At 51.4% G+C, this 24,506-nt stretch overlaps 1 protein-coding gene across 1 annotated transcript in view; it reads left to right on the top strand.

Moving 5' to 3' along the window:
• LOC133349965 (dachshund homolog 1-like) overlaps nt 1-22,205 on the top strand; it is a 50,613-nt gene extending 28,408 nt beyond the window's left edge. Inside the window, exons 4-8 of the mRNA XM_061563879.1 lie at nt 207-361; nt 2,146-2,293; nt 3,651-3,794; nt 8,524-8,592; nt 20,408-22,205. Of these exons, the coding sequence (XP_061419863.1) occupies nt 207-361; nt 2,146-2,293; nt 3,651-3,794; nt 8,524-8,592; nt 20,408-20,445 (554 nt within the window). The 3' untranslated portion in view covers nt 20,446-22,205. The remainder of the gene's footprint in view (nt 1-206; nt 362-2,145; nt 2,294-3,650; nt 3,795-8,523; nt 8,593-20,407) is intronic.
• Nucleotides 22,206-24,506: the final 2,301 nt, after the last annotated feature.

Genomic DNA, 24,506 nt, shown 5'->3' with positions numbered 1-24,506 from the left:
AGCGAAACGTTGGACATCGTGCCGAACGACATGCGGTGGCATCACACGGTAACCCCGGACGAGTGGTAAAAAGTTGAACCCTGGGGTGCGCAGGTCAACACAGTTATGAGAAGTCTGCAGGGTGACTTGGGGAGCAGCTAACAAGTCTCCCCCCTTCTCCCACCCCCTCCCCTCCCCGACCTCCCCTCCCTCCCCTCTCCGCCTAGAAGATGGAATGGCAGTGGGGATGCTGGCCGGCGCGGCGGGGGATAAACAGCACAGCCTTGCCAGCCTCGCTCAACTCCACGCAGACTTCCCAGCCGCCGCCTTCCTCTTCCCAGACGGGCTGTCCTCCACCGAGACCCTGCTCACCAACATCCAGGTACGGACCTTCGTGCCGCCCGCCCGCCCGCCCGCCTGCCAGCCTGCCCGCCCGCCTGCCTGCATGACTGCGTAACTGCCTCCCTCGCAACAGCCGTAGCTCATTGGTCGCTCCAGGTTGAGGAAGCTGCAAAGTCCGCCCCGGGTTTTCCAGTCGCGGGTGGTAGTAAGCGGAATTCGCCGATAGTGATTACTCGCAGAGAGACCCGCAGACTCGTATAGAGACGCACTGACACGCAGAGAGCCACTGACTTACATAGACACGCACTGGCTCGCAAACACTCTCCCCTCACAACACACTCCTCACTCCTCACCCCTCACTCTTCACCCCTCACCCCCCACTCCTCATCCCTCACCCCTCACCCCTCGCCCATCACTCCTCACCCCCCACCCCTCACCCCCCACTCCTCACCCCTCACCCCTCACTCCCCACTCCTCACCCCCCGCCCCTTACCCCCTGCCCCTCACCCCTTACCCCCCACCCCTTACCCCCCACCCCTCACCCCTCACCCCCCACCCCCCACCCCTCACCCCTCACTCCTCACCCCTCACCCCTCACCTTTCACGCCTCGCCCCTCACTCCTCACCCCCATCCCTCACCCCCCACTCCTCACTCCTCACTCCTCACCCCTCACCCCTCACCCCCCGCCCCTCACCCCGCACCCCCCCACCCCTCACTCCCCACTCCTCACCCCTCACTCCTCACCCCTCACCTTTTACCCCTCACCCCTCACCCCTCACCCCCCACCCCTCACCCCTCACCCCCCACCCCTCACCCCTCTCCCCTCACCCCTCACCCCTCACCCCCCACCCCTCACCCCTCACTCTTCTCCCTGCATTCCTCACTCCCCACCTCACTCCTCACCCCTCACCCCTCACACCTCACCCCCTCACCCCTCACCCCCTCACCCCTCACTCCTCACTCCTCATTTCACAAAACACTCCTCACCCCTCACTCCTCTCCCCTCACAACACACTCCTGACAACACACTCCTCACTCCTCACATCTCATCACAACTCTCATCCCACCATGCAGACTCAGCTGCAAGTTCACCACAATGCCTTCTCATCTCACTGCACGCACACACCATCACGCGGGAGCTGCTGCGTTTGGCGGGACATGGAGTCCGTACTGCGCGAGAGTAATGAGCCTCCGTGCGTAACCACTCATTTACACAGTCAATAAATCATGGCCTGCTGTGCCGTGGCACACAGATAGCAAACGCTTTGCAGGGTTTAACAAGAGCATTTATTAATAGGCGAATGGACGGGCAGACGAACGAACGAACCCATGAGCGAGTGGAACGGGCGGTCCTAGACGGACCGTGCTAGCCACGTGGGTCACATAACCAGAGCCCCTGGCAGTGCCCGGGCGATCCCGTGATGTCATGTAAACGATTACGCCACCGGTTATTGGTTCGACTGCTCGGCTAATCGGAGAAGGCTGCCTCCGTGCAGAACTTGGTTGCGAGCCTGAGCGAACGGTTGTGCAGCTTAGAACCGCTCTCGAAACCGCACAATTTAAAATCGCCCGTAACTGCTTTGTCCGTATCTGAGCGAGGAGTTGCACAACAACAAAGATGTGTCTGAGCGTAGCTAAAGTGCGCTGGTCTCACCCTCTGCACCATGTGGTGGGGGGGGAGTGGTAATTTTTGTCTTTAGTGTGTGCCTGCACGTGGTAACGTGCGTGCGTAACGTGCGTGCGTAACGTGCGTGCGTGTGTGACGCGCGTGTGTGTAACGTGCATGCGTGACGTGGCGTGACGTGGCGTGACGTGCGTCCCAGGGCCTACTGAAGGTGGCGGCCGACTCGGCGCGGGCGCAGGACAAGCAGGCGCAGCTGGAGAAGTCGGAGCTGCGCATGGAGATCCTGCGGGAGCGCGAGGTGCGCGAGGCCCTGGAGAGGGAGCTCGCCACCGAGCAGCGCAACCGCGGTACGACGCCGCCGCCGTCGTCGTCGTTGTCGCACGGGTTGCACACGCGCGCGCGGTTACGCAGTTTCAATTCAACCTCAATGTTTTTTTGTTGCACGGAAGATCCCGTGTAGCCAGTTCCCTAGCTAGTTGTTAACGCTAGAACAACAACGACATCGTCAGAGGGGTACACTCCGCTGCTCCTGATGTGGTTATCTGGCTTGACCATCTGCATGTGAAAAGTTATTGCTCTGCATCTTACTTCAGCCATATGATAGAAGAAGAAGATGAATATCACAGCGATCCGCGCGGAAGAACGGGCAACATCGGAACAGGGCGCGTCGGAGGTGCAGGCTAGAATAATGCGCCGGGAACAAACCGTAACAATATTAACGATATAAACACAGGCACGTTGCACCGACAACCGGGATGTGGTAATGAATGCTCGTAGGGGAGATGAGTAGAGGCGAAACGAATGCGGCCGAGCGAATAAAACAACAGCTATCGGGCAAAAGCGACGAGTCGCAGCAGGGTTGAGCACGGTGATTGCGATGTCGATGGTGGAGTTGCGTGTTTTTGACGGAAGCCGTCCACCTTCCCGTACGCCGGGGCGTCTCGGAGCGCTTCACATTGGGCGTTCCCCCTCTTCGCGAAACAGTTTGAAAGGGCATCCCAGGTGGCAGCCGTGTCCCCGTAACACGACACGCAAAAAGAAAAAACACTCGTAAAAAGCACACGGCCTTTGTGCGTTATGCATGTGTGCGGAACTTCTTTTGCACCGTACATAGCCAACCGTGCTAATCCGAGGTGCGGGGGAAGGACAACCAACTTCACATAACAAGCAGAACAAATATGTTAGAAAAGCAGTTATGCCAGGTTTTATGCGTTTTTATGCCTTGTTTCAAGCATACGGTTTTCCAGACCTGCACTGTCATTCTATTGCTTAGGAGTTTTTTCATCGTACTACAGATTTGATTATTGGCGCCATCAGCTCGGCTGACATGGGCCCGGTAGCGTGGAAGTGGGGACTCCACATAAAAAGTTTCCAGAGGCCGACTTTGCAGCAGTGAGCATTGGTGACTGTACTATACTGTGCTGATGAGTGCTAATGAGGACGAAACCGGTCCACATAGTCGGCGATGACTACTTCACTGCCGTCGCCACCACCAATTATTTTGATGGTAACCGATAGACATGTGGGACCACAATGCAATGCTTCTTCAGGAGCCCGCCTGATGGCATTGTTTTCTTTACACAATGCACAGTTTGGCTGCGTTACTCTTTTTTATTTTCGTTCGTGTGTGTGCGCGCGCGCGTGTGTTTATGCGTTCCCGTTGTGCGCGCGCGTCTGTTTCGCAAACTGTGCGCGCACGCGCAGAACTCGTGCAGAAGCGTCTGAAGAAGGAGAAGAAGGCCAAGAGGAAGCTGCAGGAGGCGCTGGAGTTTGAGGGCAAGCGGCGGGAGCAGGCCGAGCATGCGCTCACGCAGGCCACCAACCCCGACGGCCTGCGTGGCCTCGGAGGTGAGCTCGCCTCCATGCGCCGAGTCTCTCCGGGGTTTCCTCTTTCCCTTCTCCTCCTCCCTCCCCGGTGTGACATGATAATGTATGCTCGACTTGTACGGACAACATGGTCGCCCGACGTTTGCACGGCACCACTGTTTAGATTTAAAGCTTTCGTGACTGCAGGGATTCATCTTCTTGGTTCTTTCGGTAAAGTGACTTTACCGAAAGAACCAAGCAGAGGCACCACTGTTGTCGACAGGACAAACGGGAGAGGGATGTGATACAACAATGTGGATTGTTTGGCTGCTGCTGCAGACGCAGCTGCGCTGGCAGGGCAGGTGGCATCCCGAGCCACCAGTGGGAAAGTGAGACGGAGACAGAGCTGAATTATCGGTAACATTAAACATTATGTTGGTGATGCTGCTGCGTTAGGAGTGGTGCACAAGTACAGTTAACAACACTCAACACGTTCCGTGCCAATAATAACACTGTGGTGTTATAGTGACAGATGGCGTCGGCTTGCCGAGGGAGGCCCGAATCCAGCAGTGGAAATGCTGCTACTGCTGCTGATGCTGCTGCTGATGACAGTGACCCTAATTTTAAACCGAAATATTCGGGGGAAGAAATATTCATTTATATTTTAACTAAGTTTCTGCCTAGAAGCCTCCGTGTAAATGCCAAGAAAACGCAACACATTTTGTCAATTGCCCTGTGTGGCCTTAATCGGAAAAATCTATAATCGGCGACGTTTTGGGCAATGACCCTTCTTCTTAGCACTTGAAGAAGAATGGCTCTTGCCCAAACACTCCGAATATTTATTATATACCTTTCCTTTGAAGGCCACAGTGTTTTCAATACGTGGTTCTGCATCACCTGATGGACTCTAGGCCAATGGAGCTTCGAGAGGAAGGTGACCGACCGACCTTGAGTGGGGTGCAGGCCCCTTTCCTGAACTGGGCAACCGTTGGGAGAGAAAGCGGAGAAATTCCCATGAGACCCAACATTTCCAATCTCCTGCTCGTCCCCGAAGGCCCGCCTGCATGACCGTGTTGTTGCGAGTTAATCTCTCTCTAATAAGGCATTTCACAAAATTCATAAATAAGGCATTAGGAAAAAGAGACGTTTAGAGATTTCATCCGTCTGTTATTCTAATGTGTACATATATATGAGGTAACCAGTCAGGATGCCACTAGAGTGCCAATTTTTTCGGACCAAATCCGGACATATGTTTCAGTCAGCCTAGGTATTTCAAAACTTTGCAGTAGACTGTAATGAAGTTCAACGCAATGCCACCAGATCTCGGTACAAATCTATCCTTGCCACTCGAACACGGACGTCGTCGGTTCGTAATCAACTACGGCACAAACCGTAGTTGCCACCTCTGATGTACAAAACACCAGGAGACATGTTAAAAAGAAGAATAGCTCACGATAGTGGAAGTGGGGAGAACTATGTGTTAACGTGTCATCTGGAGCGGTGTATTCATTACTATGATCATCAGTATGCAACTGACAAAAACCGGGTCTTTATTGTCCCGGGAAAATGTAAGGACTTCCCAGGATGCAGCTGTGGGCAAGTGAGACGGAGCGAGCCGAATTTGCCGGTGAAATTAATTCAATGATCTGGTGACGCTGCTGCTGCCGCATTGGCAGTGATGTCACAAGCGCAATTACCAAAAACGAACTCCACACACTCATCAATAACAACACCACCTTGTGGCCTTCAATGTAAAAATGGATTCCGTGATTGAGTGTATGTGCTTTGAGAAAGAACCATTGCCCGGACTGTCGCCTGTTGTATACTTTTCCTTTCAAAGCCACGGCGTTATTGACGGCAAAGTGTTGAGTTAGTTTTTTCCCCCCCACTGTGAATTGTCAGTGGTGTGGCAGAAGGAAGGGGGTATACTCTTTAGTTCTTTCGGTAAAGTCACGTAGGTAAAAAATTCAAAAAGTAAAAAAATACAAATAAAATAAAGAATAAAATAAATGAAATCACGATGTTTCGGGTGCAACACAAGCGCTCATTATCAGGTGGGACCACCATAGAAGCTTCTGGCTGAGGTGCCTGAAACGTCGTGATTTAATAGATTTTATTTTAAATTGTATTTTTTATTTTTAAACTTTTATAATTTTCTACCTACGTGACTTTACCGAAAGAACCAAAGAGTATGGATCCTTGCAGTCACGAAAACTTCAAATCTAGAAGGAAGGGGGTGTCTAGGGGGCTCGCTCGGCCGGTGCCTGATGAATATTCTTTCTCTGCGCATGGTTCATTTATGTCCTGAAGAAGAAAAAAAAATGTACATCTTGGAATATTAAGACGTTTTCACACCAAACACGGACGGCAAAAAAAAATTCAAACGTTTGCCATGTGCCGTTGTCTGATGTGAAATTATTAATTTATTATTATCACGGTTGTTGAGCAAAGACCCAAAGTCCCAAAATGTGAAGCCGCCGGCAACAAACAGCACTATTGTGAAAGTTGTAATAGACATGTGTTTCTTAATTATCAGCAAAGTTATTTTCGTAATAGCTTGGGGAAAATAGATGATGCTGAGAGGAGGGGATTCGAGAGTGAAGCAGCATGAGGGACGTGTGTTGCACAAAGAGAAGTGTTTTGACCTACAGTGTGGTGAGTAAGTGGGTGAGTGAGTGGGTGAGTGTGTGAGTGGGTGAGTGAGTGTGTGAGTGAATGTGTGAGTGGGTGAGTGAGTGGGTTAGTGAGTGTGTAAGTAAGTGGGTGAGTGTGTGGGTGAGTATGTGAGTGAGTGTGTAAGTAAGCGGGTGAGTGTGTGGGTGAGTGGCTGCGAGTGTATTGTTGCGACCTGCAGTGTAGTAGTGAATGAACATATACTGTGGACGAGACGAAACAGTCAGTGTCTGCTAGACCTCAACCTCAACATTGGTGGATGAATCAATGAGCAGAGTTCGTGGGGACATTAACCACGGTAGTACCAATAGGAAGAGTGAAACGGGCACGACTAACCACCAGTGAGTGAGAGAGTGACTGCAGTGATACAGTGAGTGCTGGATTATCAGTTAGTTTGACTGCTTTACGGTGACTTCTGTCAAGCACAGTGAGGTAGGACCTGGGTGCTCCATCCCCAGATATGACAGCAGCAGGATTTTAACTTTGACTGAAAATGTAGTTTTGTCCGCTAATTCATAATTTGAATTATCTGCTGCAAACAGAAATCTGCCGCTACGGATTCTCTGAGCGAGGAGCAGAACTCCTTTGAGCAGCTGCCATCGGTGTGGTTGTTAAAGAAATTTGTTGTTGTTGGCAGTAAATGTTTGTAGAAAAAAAAAGCGCGTGTCCGCAAACCATCGCCGGGGCGTTAAGATTTTGACGTAAAACTTGTGGCAGTTTTTGTCATGGAGATAAACTAAAAAAAAGCAAAACGGCAGATGTGATTCCAAAAAATCCACGGCGCCAAATTAAAATGTGCGGGAGGGCTCACTATTCGTGAAGGGCATGTTTATAGGGGGGCGGGTGGGGGGCGCTGGATTGATTTTAATATATTTTCTTCTTCCGTGTTTTTGTTTCGCAAAAAAATGTAAATACCAAGCAGCGCGGCCAAAAAAGGCGATGCCGGGAGAGCGTCCAAGGCTTTAACATTTAGCACCAAAGCCGCCCGGTAGCCCACCCCCCTCCTCCCTGCCCACCCACTCCCCCACTGCCTGCCAGGGGTGCTAGGGAAGGCGACCCAAACACAAACGGATTAGCGCGCCCGCCCAGTCGCCTACTTGCGCGCGTGCGCGCGTGTGCCACGACCCTTCCAGTCATCACTGATCATTGTGTCGGCGCTCTGCCGCTTGCTGCTCACACGCGCGCCCACCGACGACAACAACACCACCACGGTTAAAATACGACACGGAGGCCAATCAAGTAATGTTGCATTAGAGTCTCGTGTGGCCGGCACTGGGGCCCGGATCCTACACTTGGCGTGCACACATAAAAGTGCACTCCGGGTATAAGGGGCCGCACCATAAATGAGAGCCATCCTGCAGTAATGGGTCGTTTAGTTGGAGAGTATAATATTTCAAAGGGAGTTGCGCGGGGTGCGTGCCTGAGTTGTGGGTGCGTGCGTGTGCGCGCGTGTGTGTGTATGTGCATACCTGTGCACGTGTTTCCACGTGTTTGCGTGTGCGCGTGTGTGTTAGTGTGTGCGCGCGTGTGGGGAGCGGTGGCACAGTGGTTCGATTCCCGCTCACCACCAATAACAGTGGTGAATATTTGAACTGGGCCTTAGCTTCCCCTCGTTCGACTGAGCCTTAAATGTGTAACTGGTACAGTGTGTAAACGTCATCACTGGGAAGACAAAGGCGGCCGTGCGTGCTGCTGGCCACTCATCTCCTCCGGCACCGTGTTGGCTTTCATAGGTGCTCGCTAAGAAAATTTGCGCCAAAAGTCCATTGAGGCTTTTGGGGGTCTTTGTCTTTGCATATGTACACGTGTTTTGTATTTGCCGATGCATGTGTGCATGTGGTTGTGTCTGAACCTGTGTATACACTTGTACATGGTTATGCATCTGTGGGTATGAGAATGTCTGTGGGTACATGTGGGTGTGTGTTGGTGCGCGTGTCTTTTTGCAGGTACACGTGTGCTTGCGTGTGTGCCCATGTGTGATGTGTACGATTCAGAGGTGAGCAGGTGCTAGGCATTGCTAAGTGCCCGCGAATAAGCTCTTGCCCCCAAGAAGTCAGCTAAAGGCTAAATGGGGAATCTTTGTCTTTGTGTGATACAGAGCCACTGAGCCCCATGATGGAGGGAGAGAGAAGTGGACAGGGGGAGAACGAGAGAGTGGCTCAACAAGGTGAGATCATTACTGTTTGCGCCACGGTGGCAAGATGTTAACTCCCTTGCCTGGTACACAGGAGGTTATAGGTTTGATCCCGACACTGATGTCTGTATATTTGGAGTTTTGCATGTTCTCCCCGTGGTCGCGTTGATTTTTCTCCGGGTCCTCTTGTTTTTCCCCTCCATATTTAGAAACATGCGTTTCGAATATCTGGTTGCTATACTGTCAATTTCCACGTAAATAGGCCACTTTGTTGAGCTATCATTTATGGCCAGGTCGCTTCTGCAAAATAGTTGTATCGCTCAACGGGCCTTACCCGGTAAAATAAAAACATTTGTTTTATACTCTTAGGTTTTTTCGGTAAAGTCACGTAGGTAAAAAATAAAATTAAAATTAATAAAAGAAATATTACTTTTATTATTATTTTTATTAATTTAAATTTTATTTTTTACCTACGTGACTTTACCGAAAAAACCTAAGAGTATGAATCCTTGCAGTCACGAAAGCTTCAAATATACATTTGTTTTAGTTTAACCATGGCCAATTGTCTCAGGGGGTTCAAAAAAGCCCGTGTCCGAGCACTGTAACGACGTCGCTGAGATCCTGGGTTTAAATGCGGGTTTTGGACACTCACGATGATGTCCACGTTCTCCGGTTCCAGGTGTGACAGTTGATGGTCGTGGCCAAGTCACCAAGTCACCAGCGACTGCACAAAAAATGCCAATCGTTACATTTGGTGTTGCACTTAATTCGGCGAATATTTACAGCTGTAGAAATTTGAAGCATCGGTTTGACCATCACGCGACAAACATAACCGCGACGCTTTTATTGAATGGGGAAAATCGTTTCACAAAGCACGAACAAAGTGGGTAATATCTGTAATCGTTATTTCATACTTTGCCGTGAAATATATACAAAAAAAAACATCGAACGAGTGATGATAATCATTCGTTGATAAACAGACGATACGAATTATCGTGCACCCTTATGAATGTTGAACTTCTTTCGCGCCATACGTAGCCAACAATGTTAATCGGAGGTGCGGAGGAAGGACAACAAACTAAAAAAAAGCAGTTCTAAAGAAGTGAGTTACCAATCTAGATGCTTTAAAAGTGCATAGCTCCAGTGGCTTCCTAATATCGGAAGGAAGAGCGTTCCAGACGGCCACAGAAGCGCATCTGAAAGCGCGCGATGCAGTGACCGTCTTTGTGCGATGGCTGGACAAGGATGTATATAATCGGACATGTATCGCATTATCGCCGCGTCGTGGAAGTGGTGCTTAATTTCAGCTAGAACAGTCTGGAACCTCGTTCCGGGGATTGTTTTGGCACCCAGCCACATCTGTCTCTAATTATTTTCTCCCAACTCACTTATAAACCTGCTTATACGATTATAGGAATATCCCGTACAATAATATACAACTATTATGATTACAGAGAAACCTTGCTTTGTACTCGAGTGGTTCTGCCTCATGCCGATAATCCCGACTCCAAGCCAGGCTAGCAGCAGGAGCGTTCTGGAAAACACCGCGGTGAGGAATTGAATCCGTGTGCGTGAAATGTTGAGGTTGGGCTCCCAACCTCAACATTTCTCCATTCCCTGGGATCACTGTTTCGTGAATTATGCGGAGCTTCTCTGGGAATGTTCAGGAAGTTAGGCAGGGCAGTCTTGTGGGGGTGGGTGGGGTGGGGGTTTGTAGGGGTGGGATTATTGAGGAGGCGTCCAGTGAAGGAATGTGGGAATGTGTGGGAACCCGTGGCATGATGCATTAATTAACCAAGGAGACCCCACGACTCACAAACACCGCCCCGTAAATCCGCATGCCCGCAGCCATCCAGTCATCTACCACTTGAGATTGTGATAAAAAATGAAGTTTAATAAAGAAAGCACTCGTCTTATATTTATGCGAAGACAAAGACCCCCCTCCCCCCATCACCCTGTGTGGGCTGCACGGATCCTGGGGCAGGTGATATCAGCCGAGTGGTCTGGCTAGTACCCCGCCCGAGTGCTGATGTTTACACACCGCACTAGGTACTCACTTTTAAGGTCTAGTTGACCTCGGAGAGGCCCAGGACCGGTTGAGATATTCTTCACCGATATTGGCCGTGAGCTGAAATTGAACTCGGGTCGCCGGGTTTGTAGAGCAGTGCGTGAACCACTATACCACCACTCCGCATTTAACATACACAAATATACACACAGTCTTATGCAAAGTGTAAATGAATAAAAATAGGTGTGACGAATCCGGAATCTACAGGGTAGTTTCAGACGATCCTCCGACGTGTGTTGTGGTTGTAGTCCCGCATGAAGTTCGGTCACGATTGTCCGACGCTGCGCCCAACACAGCGTGCCGAGCAATACGCAGAGCAACAATAACAACAACACAACAACCCGAGTACACATTGGAGAGCTCTGCCTCCGATTTCCTTCCCCCCGCACCTCCGATTAGTGCAGTTGGCTACGTACGGTGCGCAAGGAGTTCAACGTACACACACGGACACACGGCAGCAGCGTGACCGCAAACACCCGCGCAGAAGTTGAGAGTTTCAGGTTCTCGAGTTAATTCCGGCCACGACTTGCCTCTGCTTACTTGGTGACGGTGCTGCTGCCGCCACTGCGTTGGCAATGGTGCACACGCACAATTAACAACAACAACAACTCAACACGCCCCTCAAAAACAACACTGTGTGTGTGGTCTTAAAAGAAAATATTTAATAGGCGACGTTTGGGGCAGTGGCCCATCTCACAAGCACATACATTTTACGAAGAAGTGCGATTGCCCAAAAGGCCACCTATTTGATATATTTCTTATTTTAAGGCCACCACTATTATTGATGAATGAGTTGAGGTTTTTTTTTGGTATAATTGCTTGAGTTAATATCTGCTTACAGAGACACCGATCACGTCACACCCCCCCCCCCCACCTCGCACTACCTGTACAGCGTGTTATTCGAACGCTACGCTACTCGTGTTTTGTAATTAATCGCTGTCCCCGTTTAAGCCTGGCCATGTAAACCCCACTCAAACCGTACTCGCATAAATGGTGCGGCACATGAATCAATGACGCTGCTCGAAAGAGGAATATATATGTGTATGTAAGTCGTCGTTTCAGACATTGCCCCTACTTGATAGCAGAGAGAAAAGTGAAATAGCGGCGATGGTTACAAAGCCGTCGCTGGGACGGTCAAGCGGCTGGAAGCAGTGATTGTGGGGGTGCTGGCGTTAACATTTCTTAAAATCCTCGTGCGATGATAGACACATGGATGTATAGAGATGTATTGAGAGCAGAGACACGTGGATAAAAGATCGAGCTGCATTGCGATAAGAGGAGAGACACAGATGAGACAGAATGATAGTGAGTGAAATGAGGGATGCCGACAAGAGACGGATGCAGTGAGACGAGACGAGAGAGCCGCAGACAAGATTGAGACGAGAGATTCATTGTCTTGGTATTCATATTCTTGGTTCTTTCGGTAAAGTCACGTAGAAGGGAAATGATAAAATAATGAAAATAATAAAAAATATTATTTCCCTTCTACGTGACTTTACCGAAAGAACCAAGAATATGAATCCCTGCAGTCACGAAAGCTTTAAATCGAAATGTCTTGGTATTATCTTGATTTGAAGCTTTCGTGACTGCAGGAATCCATACTCTTTCGTTCTTTCGATAAAGTCATGTAGGTATAATATAAAATGAATCACGACGCTTCGGGCACCTGATGACGGACGCTTGTGTTGCGCCCGAAACGTTGTGATTTATTTTATTTTATACCTACGTGACTTTACCCAAAGAACCAAAGAGTTTGTCTTGGTATGTTTACGTTATGCTCATGTGTCCGTTTTATATTTATTTGGATCTCCGTTCGAGCTGATATTTGGTGCATTTATATATGTTTCGTTCAAGGAATCCACAGAGCCCCTCGATTCGCTTGGGGGCCCTGCGCTTTTACTTTTACTCTGCTTATGCCTCACGCCGCCAGTGGGCTGGGCGGCTGGAACGGCCTAAGCGGCGTAGGAAATAATACGGATAAATAACGGACTTATTCAACCTCCACCACCACCACCACCACCCACCCACTGCCACTACGGGCGCTACCACCCCCGATAGCCCCCCCTGTAAACAGGTGGGCTCATTGTCCCGCCTCATTAAGCCACTTGATTGTTTTATGTCGCTAATCGGCCACACCTGGGGCCCCACAATCTGTCCGCTTCCACCAAAGACGGCTTGTCATTCAGAGTTTCGTGGGGGTGGCGGTGTCTGCGCTGCACGGTGATCTCTAGCCGAGGATACCCGGGTCCTTGATTCGGCGAATCGGGGGACGGGGCGCGTGGGTCTACAACTCCTGTTTTACGTACGGCTGTTGCCCATCCAGGGCCACCACGGTGGCAAGATGGTTTCTCCCTTGTCTGCTATGCAGGAGGTTGTGGGTTCTATCCTAGCCCTGACGATGCCTGTATATTTGGAGTTTGCATGTTCTCCCCGTGGTCGTGTGGGTTTTTCTCCGGGTCGTCTGTTTTTTTCAGTACATATTTAGCAACATGCATTTCGATTCTTTGGCTGCGATTTATTTCCACGCGATAAGCCACTTCATTGGGCTTTCATTTGTGGTCAGGACGCTTCTGAGAAATAGCTATATAGCTCAGTGGGGCCTTACCTGGTAAAATAAAAAATAGTTTTAGTTAAATCCCAAGCCCTATCCAGGCTAATACCTGCTTAGCACTAACCACGGTAAAGGCCCAGCCCTGCAATGTCTTGCTCATGCCACTGCTGGTGCAGTGGGACCTAAAGAGAGCTCTGCACAGCCGCTTCCAGAGGGGCATTTGGCCTACTTTTTTTCTTTCCCTGCTGGCCAGACGTCTTGGATTAGACGGGGGGGTTCCCCGCAATTGTACCCCAGCGGGCGCGCCTCCCTGCCGACTAAACTACACCGTGCCCGTTAACGTTGCCGGGTAGACGCTGGGACTGCGAGGAGATCGTCTTCATCTGAGGATCGCAATAGGCAGATGTATTGGAAGTCATCGGAAGTGCGGGGGGGGGGGGTGGGTGGGGGGGGCAGGGGTGGGCTTGGGGGGGGCTCTGGGCTCCATTAGATTTGCGGGGCTTAGTAGTTGTTGAGGAATGATGCATTATTTACGACGCCTGTGGCCGGCGTGCGTTTACCCAGCAAGGACACGCGGCGCAGGCAACATTTTAATAGCGGCGGCGCTAGCGGAGCATGCAGCATTCCCCGTAATAAACCATAACAAACAATCGAGGGGGACCTAATGAAAAATAAATAAATGCTAACACAAATTTATACGAGTCGTTGGGAGAGTATTGCTTCGCAAGGGGGGAGGGGGTGGCTGGTGAAGGTGGGGTGAGAGGCAGGATTTGGGGGGGAGTGCAGGGAATGAACGGGACAGGAGGAGAGGATACGATGGGACTTGCGTTGGTCATTCAGGGAAGGGGTGATGGGTGGGGGATGAAGGGAAGGGGTGGGATGGGGAATGGGGGATGGGTGCGGTGGGGGGGGAGGTTGGGGGTGCGTGGAGACAAAACATAAAAAGAGGAGATTGGAAAGATGGAGCGCGCCTGAGAAAGCCTGCACACCATCACGCGCCGGCAAGAAAAATCGATCCAATCTTTTTTAAAAGCAATGGCAGGTGACCCCTGACCCGTGTGGGTTGTGCTGGTGCCGCTTTTATTGATACCAAACCCGGCGCGTAACCTTGGCTCAAGGGCGCGGCCCAGCCTCTGTTCCGCGGGACGCGGGCCTCCATGAAAAAACATTACTCAACCCGCCACGAATAAAACATTCGGCCCTCTTTCCTATCCTCTGCCCCTCTTCTATTTCACCCGCTGCCTCCCCCCCGCCACTGCCCCCCCCCCATCCTTCTCTCTGTCTTTTTCTTACGCGGCGGCGTAAATTCGTCGCGCAATATTTTTGTTGGGGACGCTGGCCGTGCCGGAGAGTCATTGGCACCTTAACTTGAGTAGTACAGTGGATGTGGTGTGCTGGGTAGCGGAACTATTTACCCCCGTTCACTGACTCACTCGGGGACCACTCCGGTTGAAATTCAACGTTTCTTGCTAAGTAACCACAAATAGAAACGCTTCGTTGGCTCTGGTCGCCCGGGCCCGCTTGTTTTTTTGGCATTCGAGTTCCGCCAGGGGCTGGTTATCACGTCTCCCCCCCCCCTCCCGCTGATTACTACGTTTCCTGTCTCTCACTGAGAGACGTAAAACGTCAACAACACAAAAAAACCTCAGCAATAACAAATAAAAATAATGTGCTTTTTGGGGTTTTTTTTTACTCGGGTACCAATTTTTTTTTTTAGCTGACCCAAAATAAATCTGCGGGACTGTTGCTGGCGTGGAAGTGCGCAAGGTGGAAGGGTGAGTGGGCCCCCGGGATGTTTTTGCTCTCTGATAAAACTCTGATTAATGCGCCCGATTTGACTGCTGTTTTTGTGCCCCCTTACCGGTACAACACACAAGGAGGGGAAACGCTTACCCAACTTCCTCGGCAAACAATGCCACTCCACTGGCTTTTATCAGATGCATGTTGATTGCCGCACGTCGCGCAACGACCACCGCTACCACCACCGCCGCCACCGCCCGGCAGCCCAACCCAACGTGACTCCCTTGTTCTGCTGCAAAACCAAGAGCAAAAAACAGGAGCGGGCATATTTTTGGCCGTATCCTTGCGTCTGGCCGATAAGCCGACGCGGCGGTACTTGAAATGCTGAACTCCACTACGAGCCTCGCGCGCGCACGCTGCGCTGTTTTACACAAATGTTTAGGTCGCGGAATTATTTTGGCAACAGCGTGCCTGATCACTGGGGTGGTGGGGGGGGGGGGGTTGCGGTGGGCGAGGTGGTGGGGTCCGTGTGGGATTTGGCGATGCGACTGCGCGTGTTCTTACAGCGCCTCCTCGAATGTGATTCGAGCCGCACCGAGAATTTGAAAGGTGTCCCCTCCCGGAGAAAAAGGAAGATCCGCCAACTGCTCAGCAGATGTTGCGAGCAATTTCTCCCCCCCACCCCATTTCCACCGCACCTCCCTCCCCACCCATCCCCCGCTCCATCAAAAGCTAAAGCTGGCGCAGGACTGCGCAAGGCATGCGTGTAATAATTATTAGCACCTTGGTTAGTGTTACGTGATTAATTCCATAATCGGCGCAGCCCAGCGCGTCGGTAGCAGCAGCAGCCCCTGCGAAGTGCAATGCAGGCGGAGGGAGGCTCTGCGAGTGCGCACGGGGAAAGGCCGAGCGTGTTTCACGAACGTGTGAAGCCTGCCGGTATATTTGCACAAAGTTTATTGTCGGTATGCGTGGTAGTAAATATTAATATTCGGCTAATTTGATGGCTCAATTGGTTAATGGCTAAAGTCACTCGGCGTCTTAAAACGCGCGCGTGGTGACGCTGGGACCAATCGCCCCCGCTCACCCCCCTCCCGCCACCGTGTTAGCGAGTAGGATTATAGCCCTCCAAATGTCCGACGTTTTACACCACGTGTTGAGGGCTTTTCAGGAACTTAAACGAGTCATGTTGTTGATGAACTAGTCGATGTGTGTGTTGCATTTGGTGGGGTAAAGCGTGGGTACTCCCTCCTCCTCCAAAACGTTTGGCCAGCATGGAAGAGCAGGCCAAGTACACTTTAGAGGGAACATTAGAGGTCCAATCGCCTATAGGGTGGCGTGGCAGAGAGTAGGTGGCAGTGAGTGGATCAGTGTGGCCTGAGTTGTAGCGTAGCCCAGGGCTTAATCTAAGACTTCCATTGAGACCCATAAACTTACATTGAGACCCATAGACTTACATAGACACACAACTACTCAAATTGATTGAGATCCGTAGACTTATATAGAGACCCATAACCCTACATTGAGACCCATTGACTTAACATAGACACTCATAGATTGACACAGGGATCCATTTCAGTCACGTTTATCGGGCCACCGCCCCATATTGACTCTCCTTGGTCACGTGCCACATACTCCAGTCTTACCAGCGACGAGAAAAATGTCTCCGAACTCGGCACACCAAATCCACTGTAGTCACGTGTGCCCACCTCGATTCTTGCCAGCAAGCCAGAACATCTTCAGCGAAAAAAGTAAGCTCTGGACAAAACGGTCACAAGAGGTGAACAAGAGCGGCACGTGGAGGCTGTGTGTAGGGGCTGTGGAGGTTGTGCGTTGAAGGCTGTGTGGGGGGAGGCTGTGTGGAGGTTGTGTGTGGAGGCTGTGTGGGGGGAGGCTGTGTGGAGGTTGTGTGTGGAGGCTGTGTGGAGGCTGAGGTTGTGCTTGGAGGCTGTGTGGACGCTGTGTGGAGGCCGAGGCTGTGTGTGGAGGCTGAGGTTGTGTGTGGAGGCTGAGGTTGTGCGTTGAAGGCTGTGTGGGGGGAGGCTGTGTGGAGGTTGTGTGTGGAGGCTATGTAGACGCTGTGTGGAGGCCGAGGCTGTGTGGGGAGGCTGTGTGGAGGCTGTGTGGAGGCCGAGGCTGTGCTTGGAGGTTGTGTTTCAGTGGCACACTACGCTATCTCAGCCCACATCACTTAGCGGATAATAACAAGAGAGTGCGCAGCGTCCCTGGGGGATTGTGTATGCATTTTTGAGCGTTATCTCCTTGTACGTGTGGGTTTTATCCAGTGGCTATGGTTTTCTTTCTATAAAAAGTGCGTGTATATATAATACACAAAGCTAAAGATCCCCCGCGGAGCCATCAATAGACTTTTGGGGAAAGTGCCATTAGCGAGTAGCACCTATGAAGGCCGGCCCGGAACACGAGGGGGTGAGTGGACAGCACCACGCCCGGTCTCCTTGGTCTCCTGAGTGGCGATGTTTACACAATGCACCAGGTATTTATTTCAGGCTGAGTCGACTTAGAGGAGGCCCCGGATCTAGTATAGATATTTGTCACCGATGTTGGTCCATGGGTGTGCGAATTGAACTTGGGATGCCGGGTTCGCAGGGCAGTGTGCTAACTACTGCGCCTCTCCTCCCACATATATATACACACGTGGGGAGCGGTAGTGTAGTGGTCTAGGGAGTTTCGCTACGAACCCGGCCACCCGAATTCCACTCCCGCTCACGGCCAACACCAGTGACGATTATCTGAACCAGTCCTGGGCCTCCACTTGGTCGACTGAGCTACAAACGAGTACCTGGTGCAGTGTGTACACATCAGCGCTAAGGAGACAGGGCGTGGTTTGTGGAGGATGGCCCGGGCTGTCGGCTTCCAGAGGAGGGTGTTTTGTGGCCTGCTTCTTCACACCGGTCAGACGTCTCCGCAGAGGTGGCAGTACCCACACTCAACCCCACTACGCTCGACCTGCCGCTTGATCGACTTCAACCGCTGTTGTATATCTAAATGTTGGTGCTGCTGCTTGATGCACAGATCCCAGGGGAACCGTTGTTTCAACCGCCGCGTCAGCAGAGTGCATCTTACCGGCGACCTCTGGATCGCAAACCTACTGATTCGCTCACCTTCGCCACACCGGTGTGGCAGCGTCGGGCTCTTGTAAACGATCAAATCGCGAGGATTATCATCATCATCAAGTTTACATTTTGTCTTGATCATGCAAGATTCACCCATGCGTTTTCCATCTGCATCACCTTTCTGTGCGTCCTTCCCCCCCCCCCTCGCTCTCTCCTTCCCTCCCCCCCAACACTCTCCCCCCACACCCCTCCCCCTGCCCCCCACCCCCTACCACCCCCATCTACCCCCCCAAAACCCACCCCCTCCCATTTCCCGGTTAACAGATGGGCTGGGAATAGACATTCTCTCTGTTTGTAAGGAACAGATGGCCAGGGACTGGCTCAGAGTGCTGGATTTTTTTTCTGCGTGTGTTTTTTTCCCTTTTTCCCTCTCTCCGTGAGATGTGAACGCAGCAGCAGTGAGCCGCTTTAAAAGATACGGCTTCGTCCACTGATCTCTGCTGGAATTACACGAAATAAAGTCGCTCAAAGAGAGAACGAGAGAGAGAGCTTTCATATCCGCGCGTACAGAACGCGGAACAACGTAAGACAATGATTATTCCGCTCGTGCGGCGTATGCCCATCGAGGGGCATTGGTGCTCATCTCCTGCTCATGGCTCTGCTGAGCCAGTGCTGTAAATTCCACGTTCCTATGGCGGGGCGGGGAGGGGTGCGGTGAAATTATATGCCTCTGTTGGCTTCGCCCGCAAAGTGGTTGTTGTTGTAGCCTGCCCCCCGGTGGGGAGTTGAACTCGCAACCTTCCGCTTGTGAGCTCCTCTCGCTGAGCCACCTGGCTGGATAGTGTGAGCCACTCTACGATATACGCGTGACGAAAACAAATACACTCGGCACATTTCGTAAAATAACACCGTGGCCTTACAAGGAAGAGTACGTGAGAGGCGACGTATCGGTGGGGGCAGGGGGGCGGTGGCCAAAAGCACGTCAAGTAATCCGTTTTATTCACGCGGACATAAAATAATGAGAGCATGTGGTCATTCCAGCCGCACTTAAGCCACCAAACGATGTAGGTCTCCCTACACCGTGTCAGTTACGTCGCTATTTTCTTTTCCCATACTTCACGCCGGTCAGTGAAGGGGGCGGTCGGTGGGTCGGGATTGGGGGTTGAAGGGGATGGGGGGGAGATGGGGGGTGGGAGATTGCCCGGTTCTGACATCACTCGCCGACTGACAGCTGCCATCATCGGGAATCAAACTCGGGTGGCCGGGATGGCGACGAAGAGCCCAAACGTGCGCCGCGCTCGCGAGAGCCCCTTGGTTTAAACGGCGCCGTCGCATTTCAGCCGCTCGTTGCCACAACAACAGCAAAAAAAAGGCCGCATTTCACTTGCAATAGTTGTGTTATCTTTCGATTTAAAGCTTTCGTGACTGCAGGGATTCATCTTCTTGGTTCTTTCGGTAAAGTCATGTAGAAGGGAAGTAATAAAATAATAAAAATAAAACATAATAAAATCAAATAATTCTCACGACGTTTCGGCTACAACGCAAGCAGCCGTCTTCAGGTGAAGAATGAGACACTGCCAAGCTAGGAGCTTATATATATGCTGAGTTGGAGGTGGAAGAAGAAGAGAGCCTTAACAAAAGAATGTGCATATCAAGAGGAGTTGTGTTATCGTCCAGGATTGTTGTCTCACGCAAGGTGGTGCACCGCTCGCCTGTTACCGTGAAGGTTCTCAATTGAAATGTGCTGCCGCTAGACGTGACAATGGCACAGCGATAAACTGTCGTGTTGTATGTATATATGTTTACACAGTATAGCTTGACAATGCTTCTGTGTGTGCAGTGGCACACTAGCACTATTAACAGGAACAAAAAACATTTGTTGACAACACTGGCCAGCTCTTAGAAGCTGGCTACACATAGATGAGCTCTCTGTGGAGCTTCCCATGTTATAATATCGATATAATAATAATGTTGAGTTTTACACACAGCGTCATCGTTCATGCAAATTGCATCTCTCAGTCGCCGAGGAACCACAACCAAGCCCGAAGACAGCGTCCAGGCAGTGAGCCGGCGCTACCAACGTTCACCCGAGCTCTGCAATCCTCTGCATAGCAAGATGTTTTCAGGCAATCAATGAGTGTTTGCGTGCGTGATGAAACCCAGGGTGTTCTGTAAGAGGCCGCTCCCAGCAGCAGCGGCGTGAACCAGCGATTGCTCCTTTACCTTTACCCCCTTGTGGCGGCAGTTGGGGGCGTGGGATTTAAGAAACTCACCCCCCCCCCCCCCCCCCCGTCGTTTCGAATGCCGTGCCGGGGGATTTAATTGAACCGACGAACCCCCCCCCGTTTTGGATCGCAAGTCATTAATCACGGTCGTCTTTGTTTCCTTGTCTTTGTTTTTTTGTCGCTTTTGCAGAATCGAGGATGTACTTCAAAAACCCGGGACTCTACTGACCGGGCGTCAAGGTGGCAACGAATTGGGTTGAGGGGGTTGTGGGGAGGGTGGGGGGTTGGGGGGCAGGGCAGGGTTGGGGCGGGGGGTGGATGGCGTTTGGACTAAAACGAGCGGACGGAGTTGTCAAGGGTCACGCAGCCAAGTGGTCAGTGGCGATCACAGCCCAGGGGCCCCTGTGGGGGTGAGGTGGGGCGGGGGGGGGCTGGGGCGGGTGGGGGGGGGGGGGGCATGTCCGGGGGTCGAGCCCCCCGTGAACCCAGGGGGGGGGGTCCGGAGGCTGCCCCGACTCTTCCCGAGCGATTTCCTGTTTGTGCCCCGGCGTGCGGGGGGGGGGGGGGGGGGGGACCCGTGCTTCGTGCCCGTTGCTGCGGCTGCCCCCCGCGTGTGTTTGCGGGTCGAGACGGCCACCGGACGTCCGACGGTTCACTCCACGTGCCGGGAGCTTCCTCCTTCTCCTCCTCGTCGTCCTCTACTTTTTCTGCAGCTGAATTCTCCAGGAACCCGAAAACACATCGGGAGCTGCTCGCAAGCGGCTCGTAAAAAATAGGGGGGGTGGCGGGGGCTGGCTGAGAATTTGTTGACACTGAATCCCGGTGTCTGCGGGAGTGAATCTGCATGTCCCGTCTTTACTTGTGGTTGCTGAACATGAACGTGTGTTTGGGGCGTGGGGGGGCGGCCCTAAGATGCTGCAGCGGCTGGCGGTTTTTTTTTGGGGGGGGGGGGGGCGTGAGGAGGTCAGGGTTATGATCCACCACCCCTCCCCCCCCTCCCACTTGGATATTGATTGCGGTTGTAAAATATAAAACGGAGTGTGCCCCTCTCATACTCCCCCCCCGCCCACCCCTCCCCCCTCTTCTCCCACCACCCCAACAACACGTCCATACACATTCCCTCCTATTCCTTACCCACCCCCCCCTACCCCCCTACCCCCCTTCCTACCCCCCCTCCCCAAAAGATAGAGTAATGCAAGGGCACTTTGCGATGGTGCGAACACAAAATTCAATAGAGAGCACTGCCCTACAGCCAGCCATGCTCGGGAGTATAACACACACAAAAATACGAGATGCACCTTTTTACAAACTTAGTTTTTTCTTGTGTAATTTATGATTTTATATACTTGTTTTCAAACAGTGCACAAATCCTCTCTCCCGTGAGTGTCGCCTGTGTCGGGGTTCACCGGCGGTGGCGGTGGTGTGTTTTGCGGGAAGCTCCCTCGTTCAGGGGGAACCCTACTGATTTATTCTACAGATCTCGCATTCCCTTCCCGTGGTGGGCGGCGGTGGCGCGGGTGGGTGGGGGGAGGTTGGCGCTCTTGGTGGTGGCGCTGGAGGTGGCGCACCGCTGACCCACACGCACACACGCACGGACGGGCGCGACGCCACTTGACTATGTAATTACGAAATGGGAGTTGAGGACGCAGTTGCTCATGCCAACGGTTAATTGTCGCCAGAGTTAGCTCTTATAAGATCCATTGTACAGTAACGAATCTGCAGTCATTTTTAACGCGAGCGCAAAAAAAAAAGATTGAAGAACGCGCGCGCGCGTACACACACACGTGAACAATACTTGCTGTAAAATATTAACACTGTTGTCTTACTTCGGGCCCCGTGAAACGACCGGGGTTTCCTGTAACACTTTCATAAATGATGGCACCCATCCTGTAACTTCCAACTTTTATGTGACCGTTGTTTTTTTTTGTAAAAATCAAAAAGCTGAAAGAAAAAAAAACGTAAGAAAAATATTAAACTTCACGTCCGGATCTTTTTGTGTTCTCTCCAATCGTCACGCACACGCTCGCGTAACGCGCACACTCGCGTAACGCGCACACGCGTGTAATACGCACATGTGCGGCGCACTCGTCGAGGTGAAAACGACGGGGAGGGTGGCCGCCGCTGCCTCGGAGACATCACGAAGCTGGGCTGGAGCCCTCTGAGATCCTGGGTTCGAATCCAGGCACCAGTTGCCCCCGAGATTAAACCGCGTCTTCCCAAGTGTCGTGAGTTGATAGCTTCGGCATGGTCACTGATGACCAAGCGAACCGTCAGATTGTTAAATGTTATTCTGTACTGAATTCGTAAAATTTACAGCTCCTGAACATGAAAATATTGAAGTCGCTTTCATGTGGCGAACGTTACTCTCACATGGCCGAGTGTGGTAGGGAAAAAAGCCCTTGATTGTGTGGACCAGAGGTTACGTGATGGGATCTCAGAGGTAGCTCTGCAATATCCACTTCCGTGGGGCCGTGATGACGGGAAGCGTCGCGCGTCTGCGAGAAATCTCAACGTATTGTTCCGTCTCGTGACGATGCGACGCTTATTTAGTGTGATTGGGGTGACCGTTTTGGGGAAAAATAATTATAAAAAAAAACTAAGTGAGTTGAAACGACGAGTGAGCGAAGATGAACCGGAGACTGGGGTTGAGAAATCGCATCGTGGTATTTTGTTGGACGAACCGGTGACGCAATGGGAAATGAAACTGAGGCAGCTGTAATAAAGCCCTCTCGGTTTAAACCCAGGCTGTCATGGGATTTCAACTTGGATCACAAAGGAGTTTAAACTCGGGACTAATGGGGAATTGACCTCAAACCATCATGCGATTTGAACCCACATTATTGAGGGATTTGAAGGCCAGGCTAATGGGATTTAAGCGCCAATTACCGTGGGATTTAAACGGAGGGTTTAATGGGATTTTAACTCGAAACCACTGGGATTTGACCGCAGCAATACTGCGGTATTTAAAACCGGACTCCCATGGGCTGTGACCTCATACAGTCATGCGATTCAAACTGACACTATAATGGTGTTTGAACTCAGACTTGCATTGCGCGTCGATTCCGTAGTCATGGCTAAGCCATCAGTGGGCCGTTGTTTCGAATGCCCCTCCAGGTGTTGTGATCCTGCACCCGTCGCAATGCCTCCTGCCTTGGCTTCACGTCTGCACTGAGCGCGATGAACAATGAATCCCCTTCATCGGGAATGTCAAAACTCAAACTGAGGACCACACCCAACCTGAATTCGAACAAATCAGGGATTAATTTTCTCACCATTTCCCGGGTTCCCTCGTAGACTGGAGTAGCTGGCGCGTGGCTTTAGTGGCAACCACGGGCAACAATGAGGTATACTGGATGTGGTGTGCCGGGCGCCACTCCCTTGGTCAATCCACTGCTGGACAAAGGCATCCCGAAGCAGTTGCCATCTCACGATCCTGCGACGCATCGATCCACGTAGCACCCACACACGAGCTTATTGGGTTCCTCCGGTTTGAATAAATATCTTGATTGTGATCTAATTGCTCCGTATCCTCGATGCGCGTCCTCCTGGGAACGTTTCCCTCCTTTGGCTGCCATCATAATTATCGACCATCGTCCCCGACGCATCCCTGCCCAAGCCCGATTTTCATCGCAGGTCGGAGGATGTCATTGGCACTGCGTGCGTTCTCTAATCCAAGTGCTCCTCTTGCCCTCTGCCAACTGCATTGCGGATGGTCGTGTCGCTTCGAGGCAAGGTTCACCAGCGCTGCCGTGAGTGATTGGCCACGATTTTGGAACGTGTGTGGCCGTTACTCCGGCCTCCAGCGAGAAGGCAACAAGCCGAAATGACTGCGCGGGTCCTGTAGCATGTTATAAAGGGGCCCTAAATTAAACATTAAAGCACACATTTTTTTACTTGCATAGTAAAGTTATTGTATTTTTTTCATTTTTCATACAGCCGGGTAATGCGACAAATCTCTAACCTTAAACAGCCAGTCGTTCATAAAAGTTGAAGGCGGTATAGTGCTATTGTATTAGAGCCAGTGCAGAATCACTGAACCGAAATTGACAGCTTGAAAGCATTTAGCGCGGGGCCCTTGAAAGTGCGGGGCCCGTAGCTACTACATATGTAATAGTAGCTACTACATATGTAGTAGTAGCTACTATTACATATGTAGCTACTTTTGCTACGAGGATAATCCGCCACTGCATAGTCCCCTGTTTTAAAAAGCTTAAACGTCACGATTTAAAGCTTTCGTGACTGCAGGGATTCATCTTCTTGGTTCTTTCGATGAAGTCACGTAGAAGTGA

This window comes from Lethenteron reissneri, chromosome 32 (assembly GCF_015708825.2).
Source record: "Lethenteron reissneri isolate LAM-NWPU_2019-01 chromosome 32, ASM1570882v1, whole genome shotgun sequence".
In the NCBI taxonomy this organism is placed as follows: Eukaryota; Metazoa; Chordata; class Hyperoartia; order Petromyzontiformes; family Petromyzontidae; genus Lethenteron; species Lethenteron reissneri.
The sequence above is the reverse complement of the archived record's forward strand: the minus strand, read 5'-3'. Positions and strand labels throughout refer to the sequence as shown.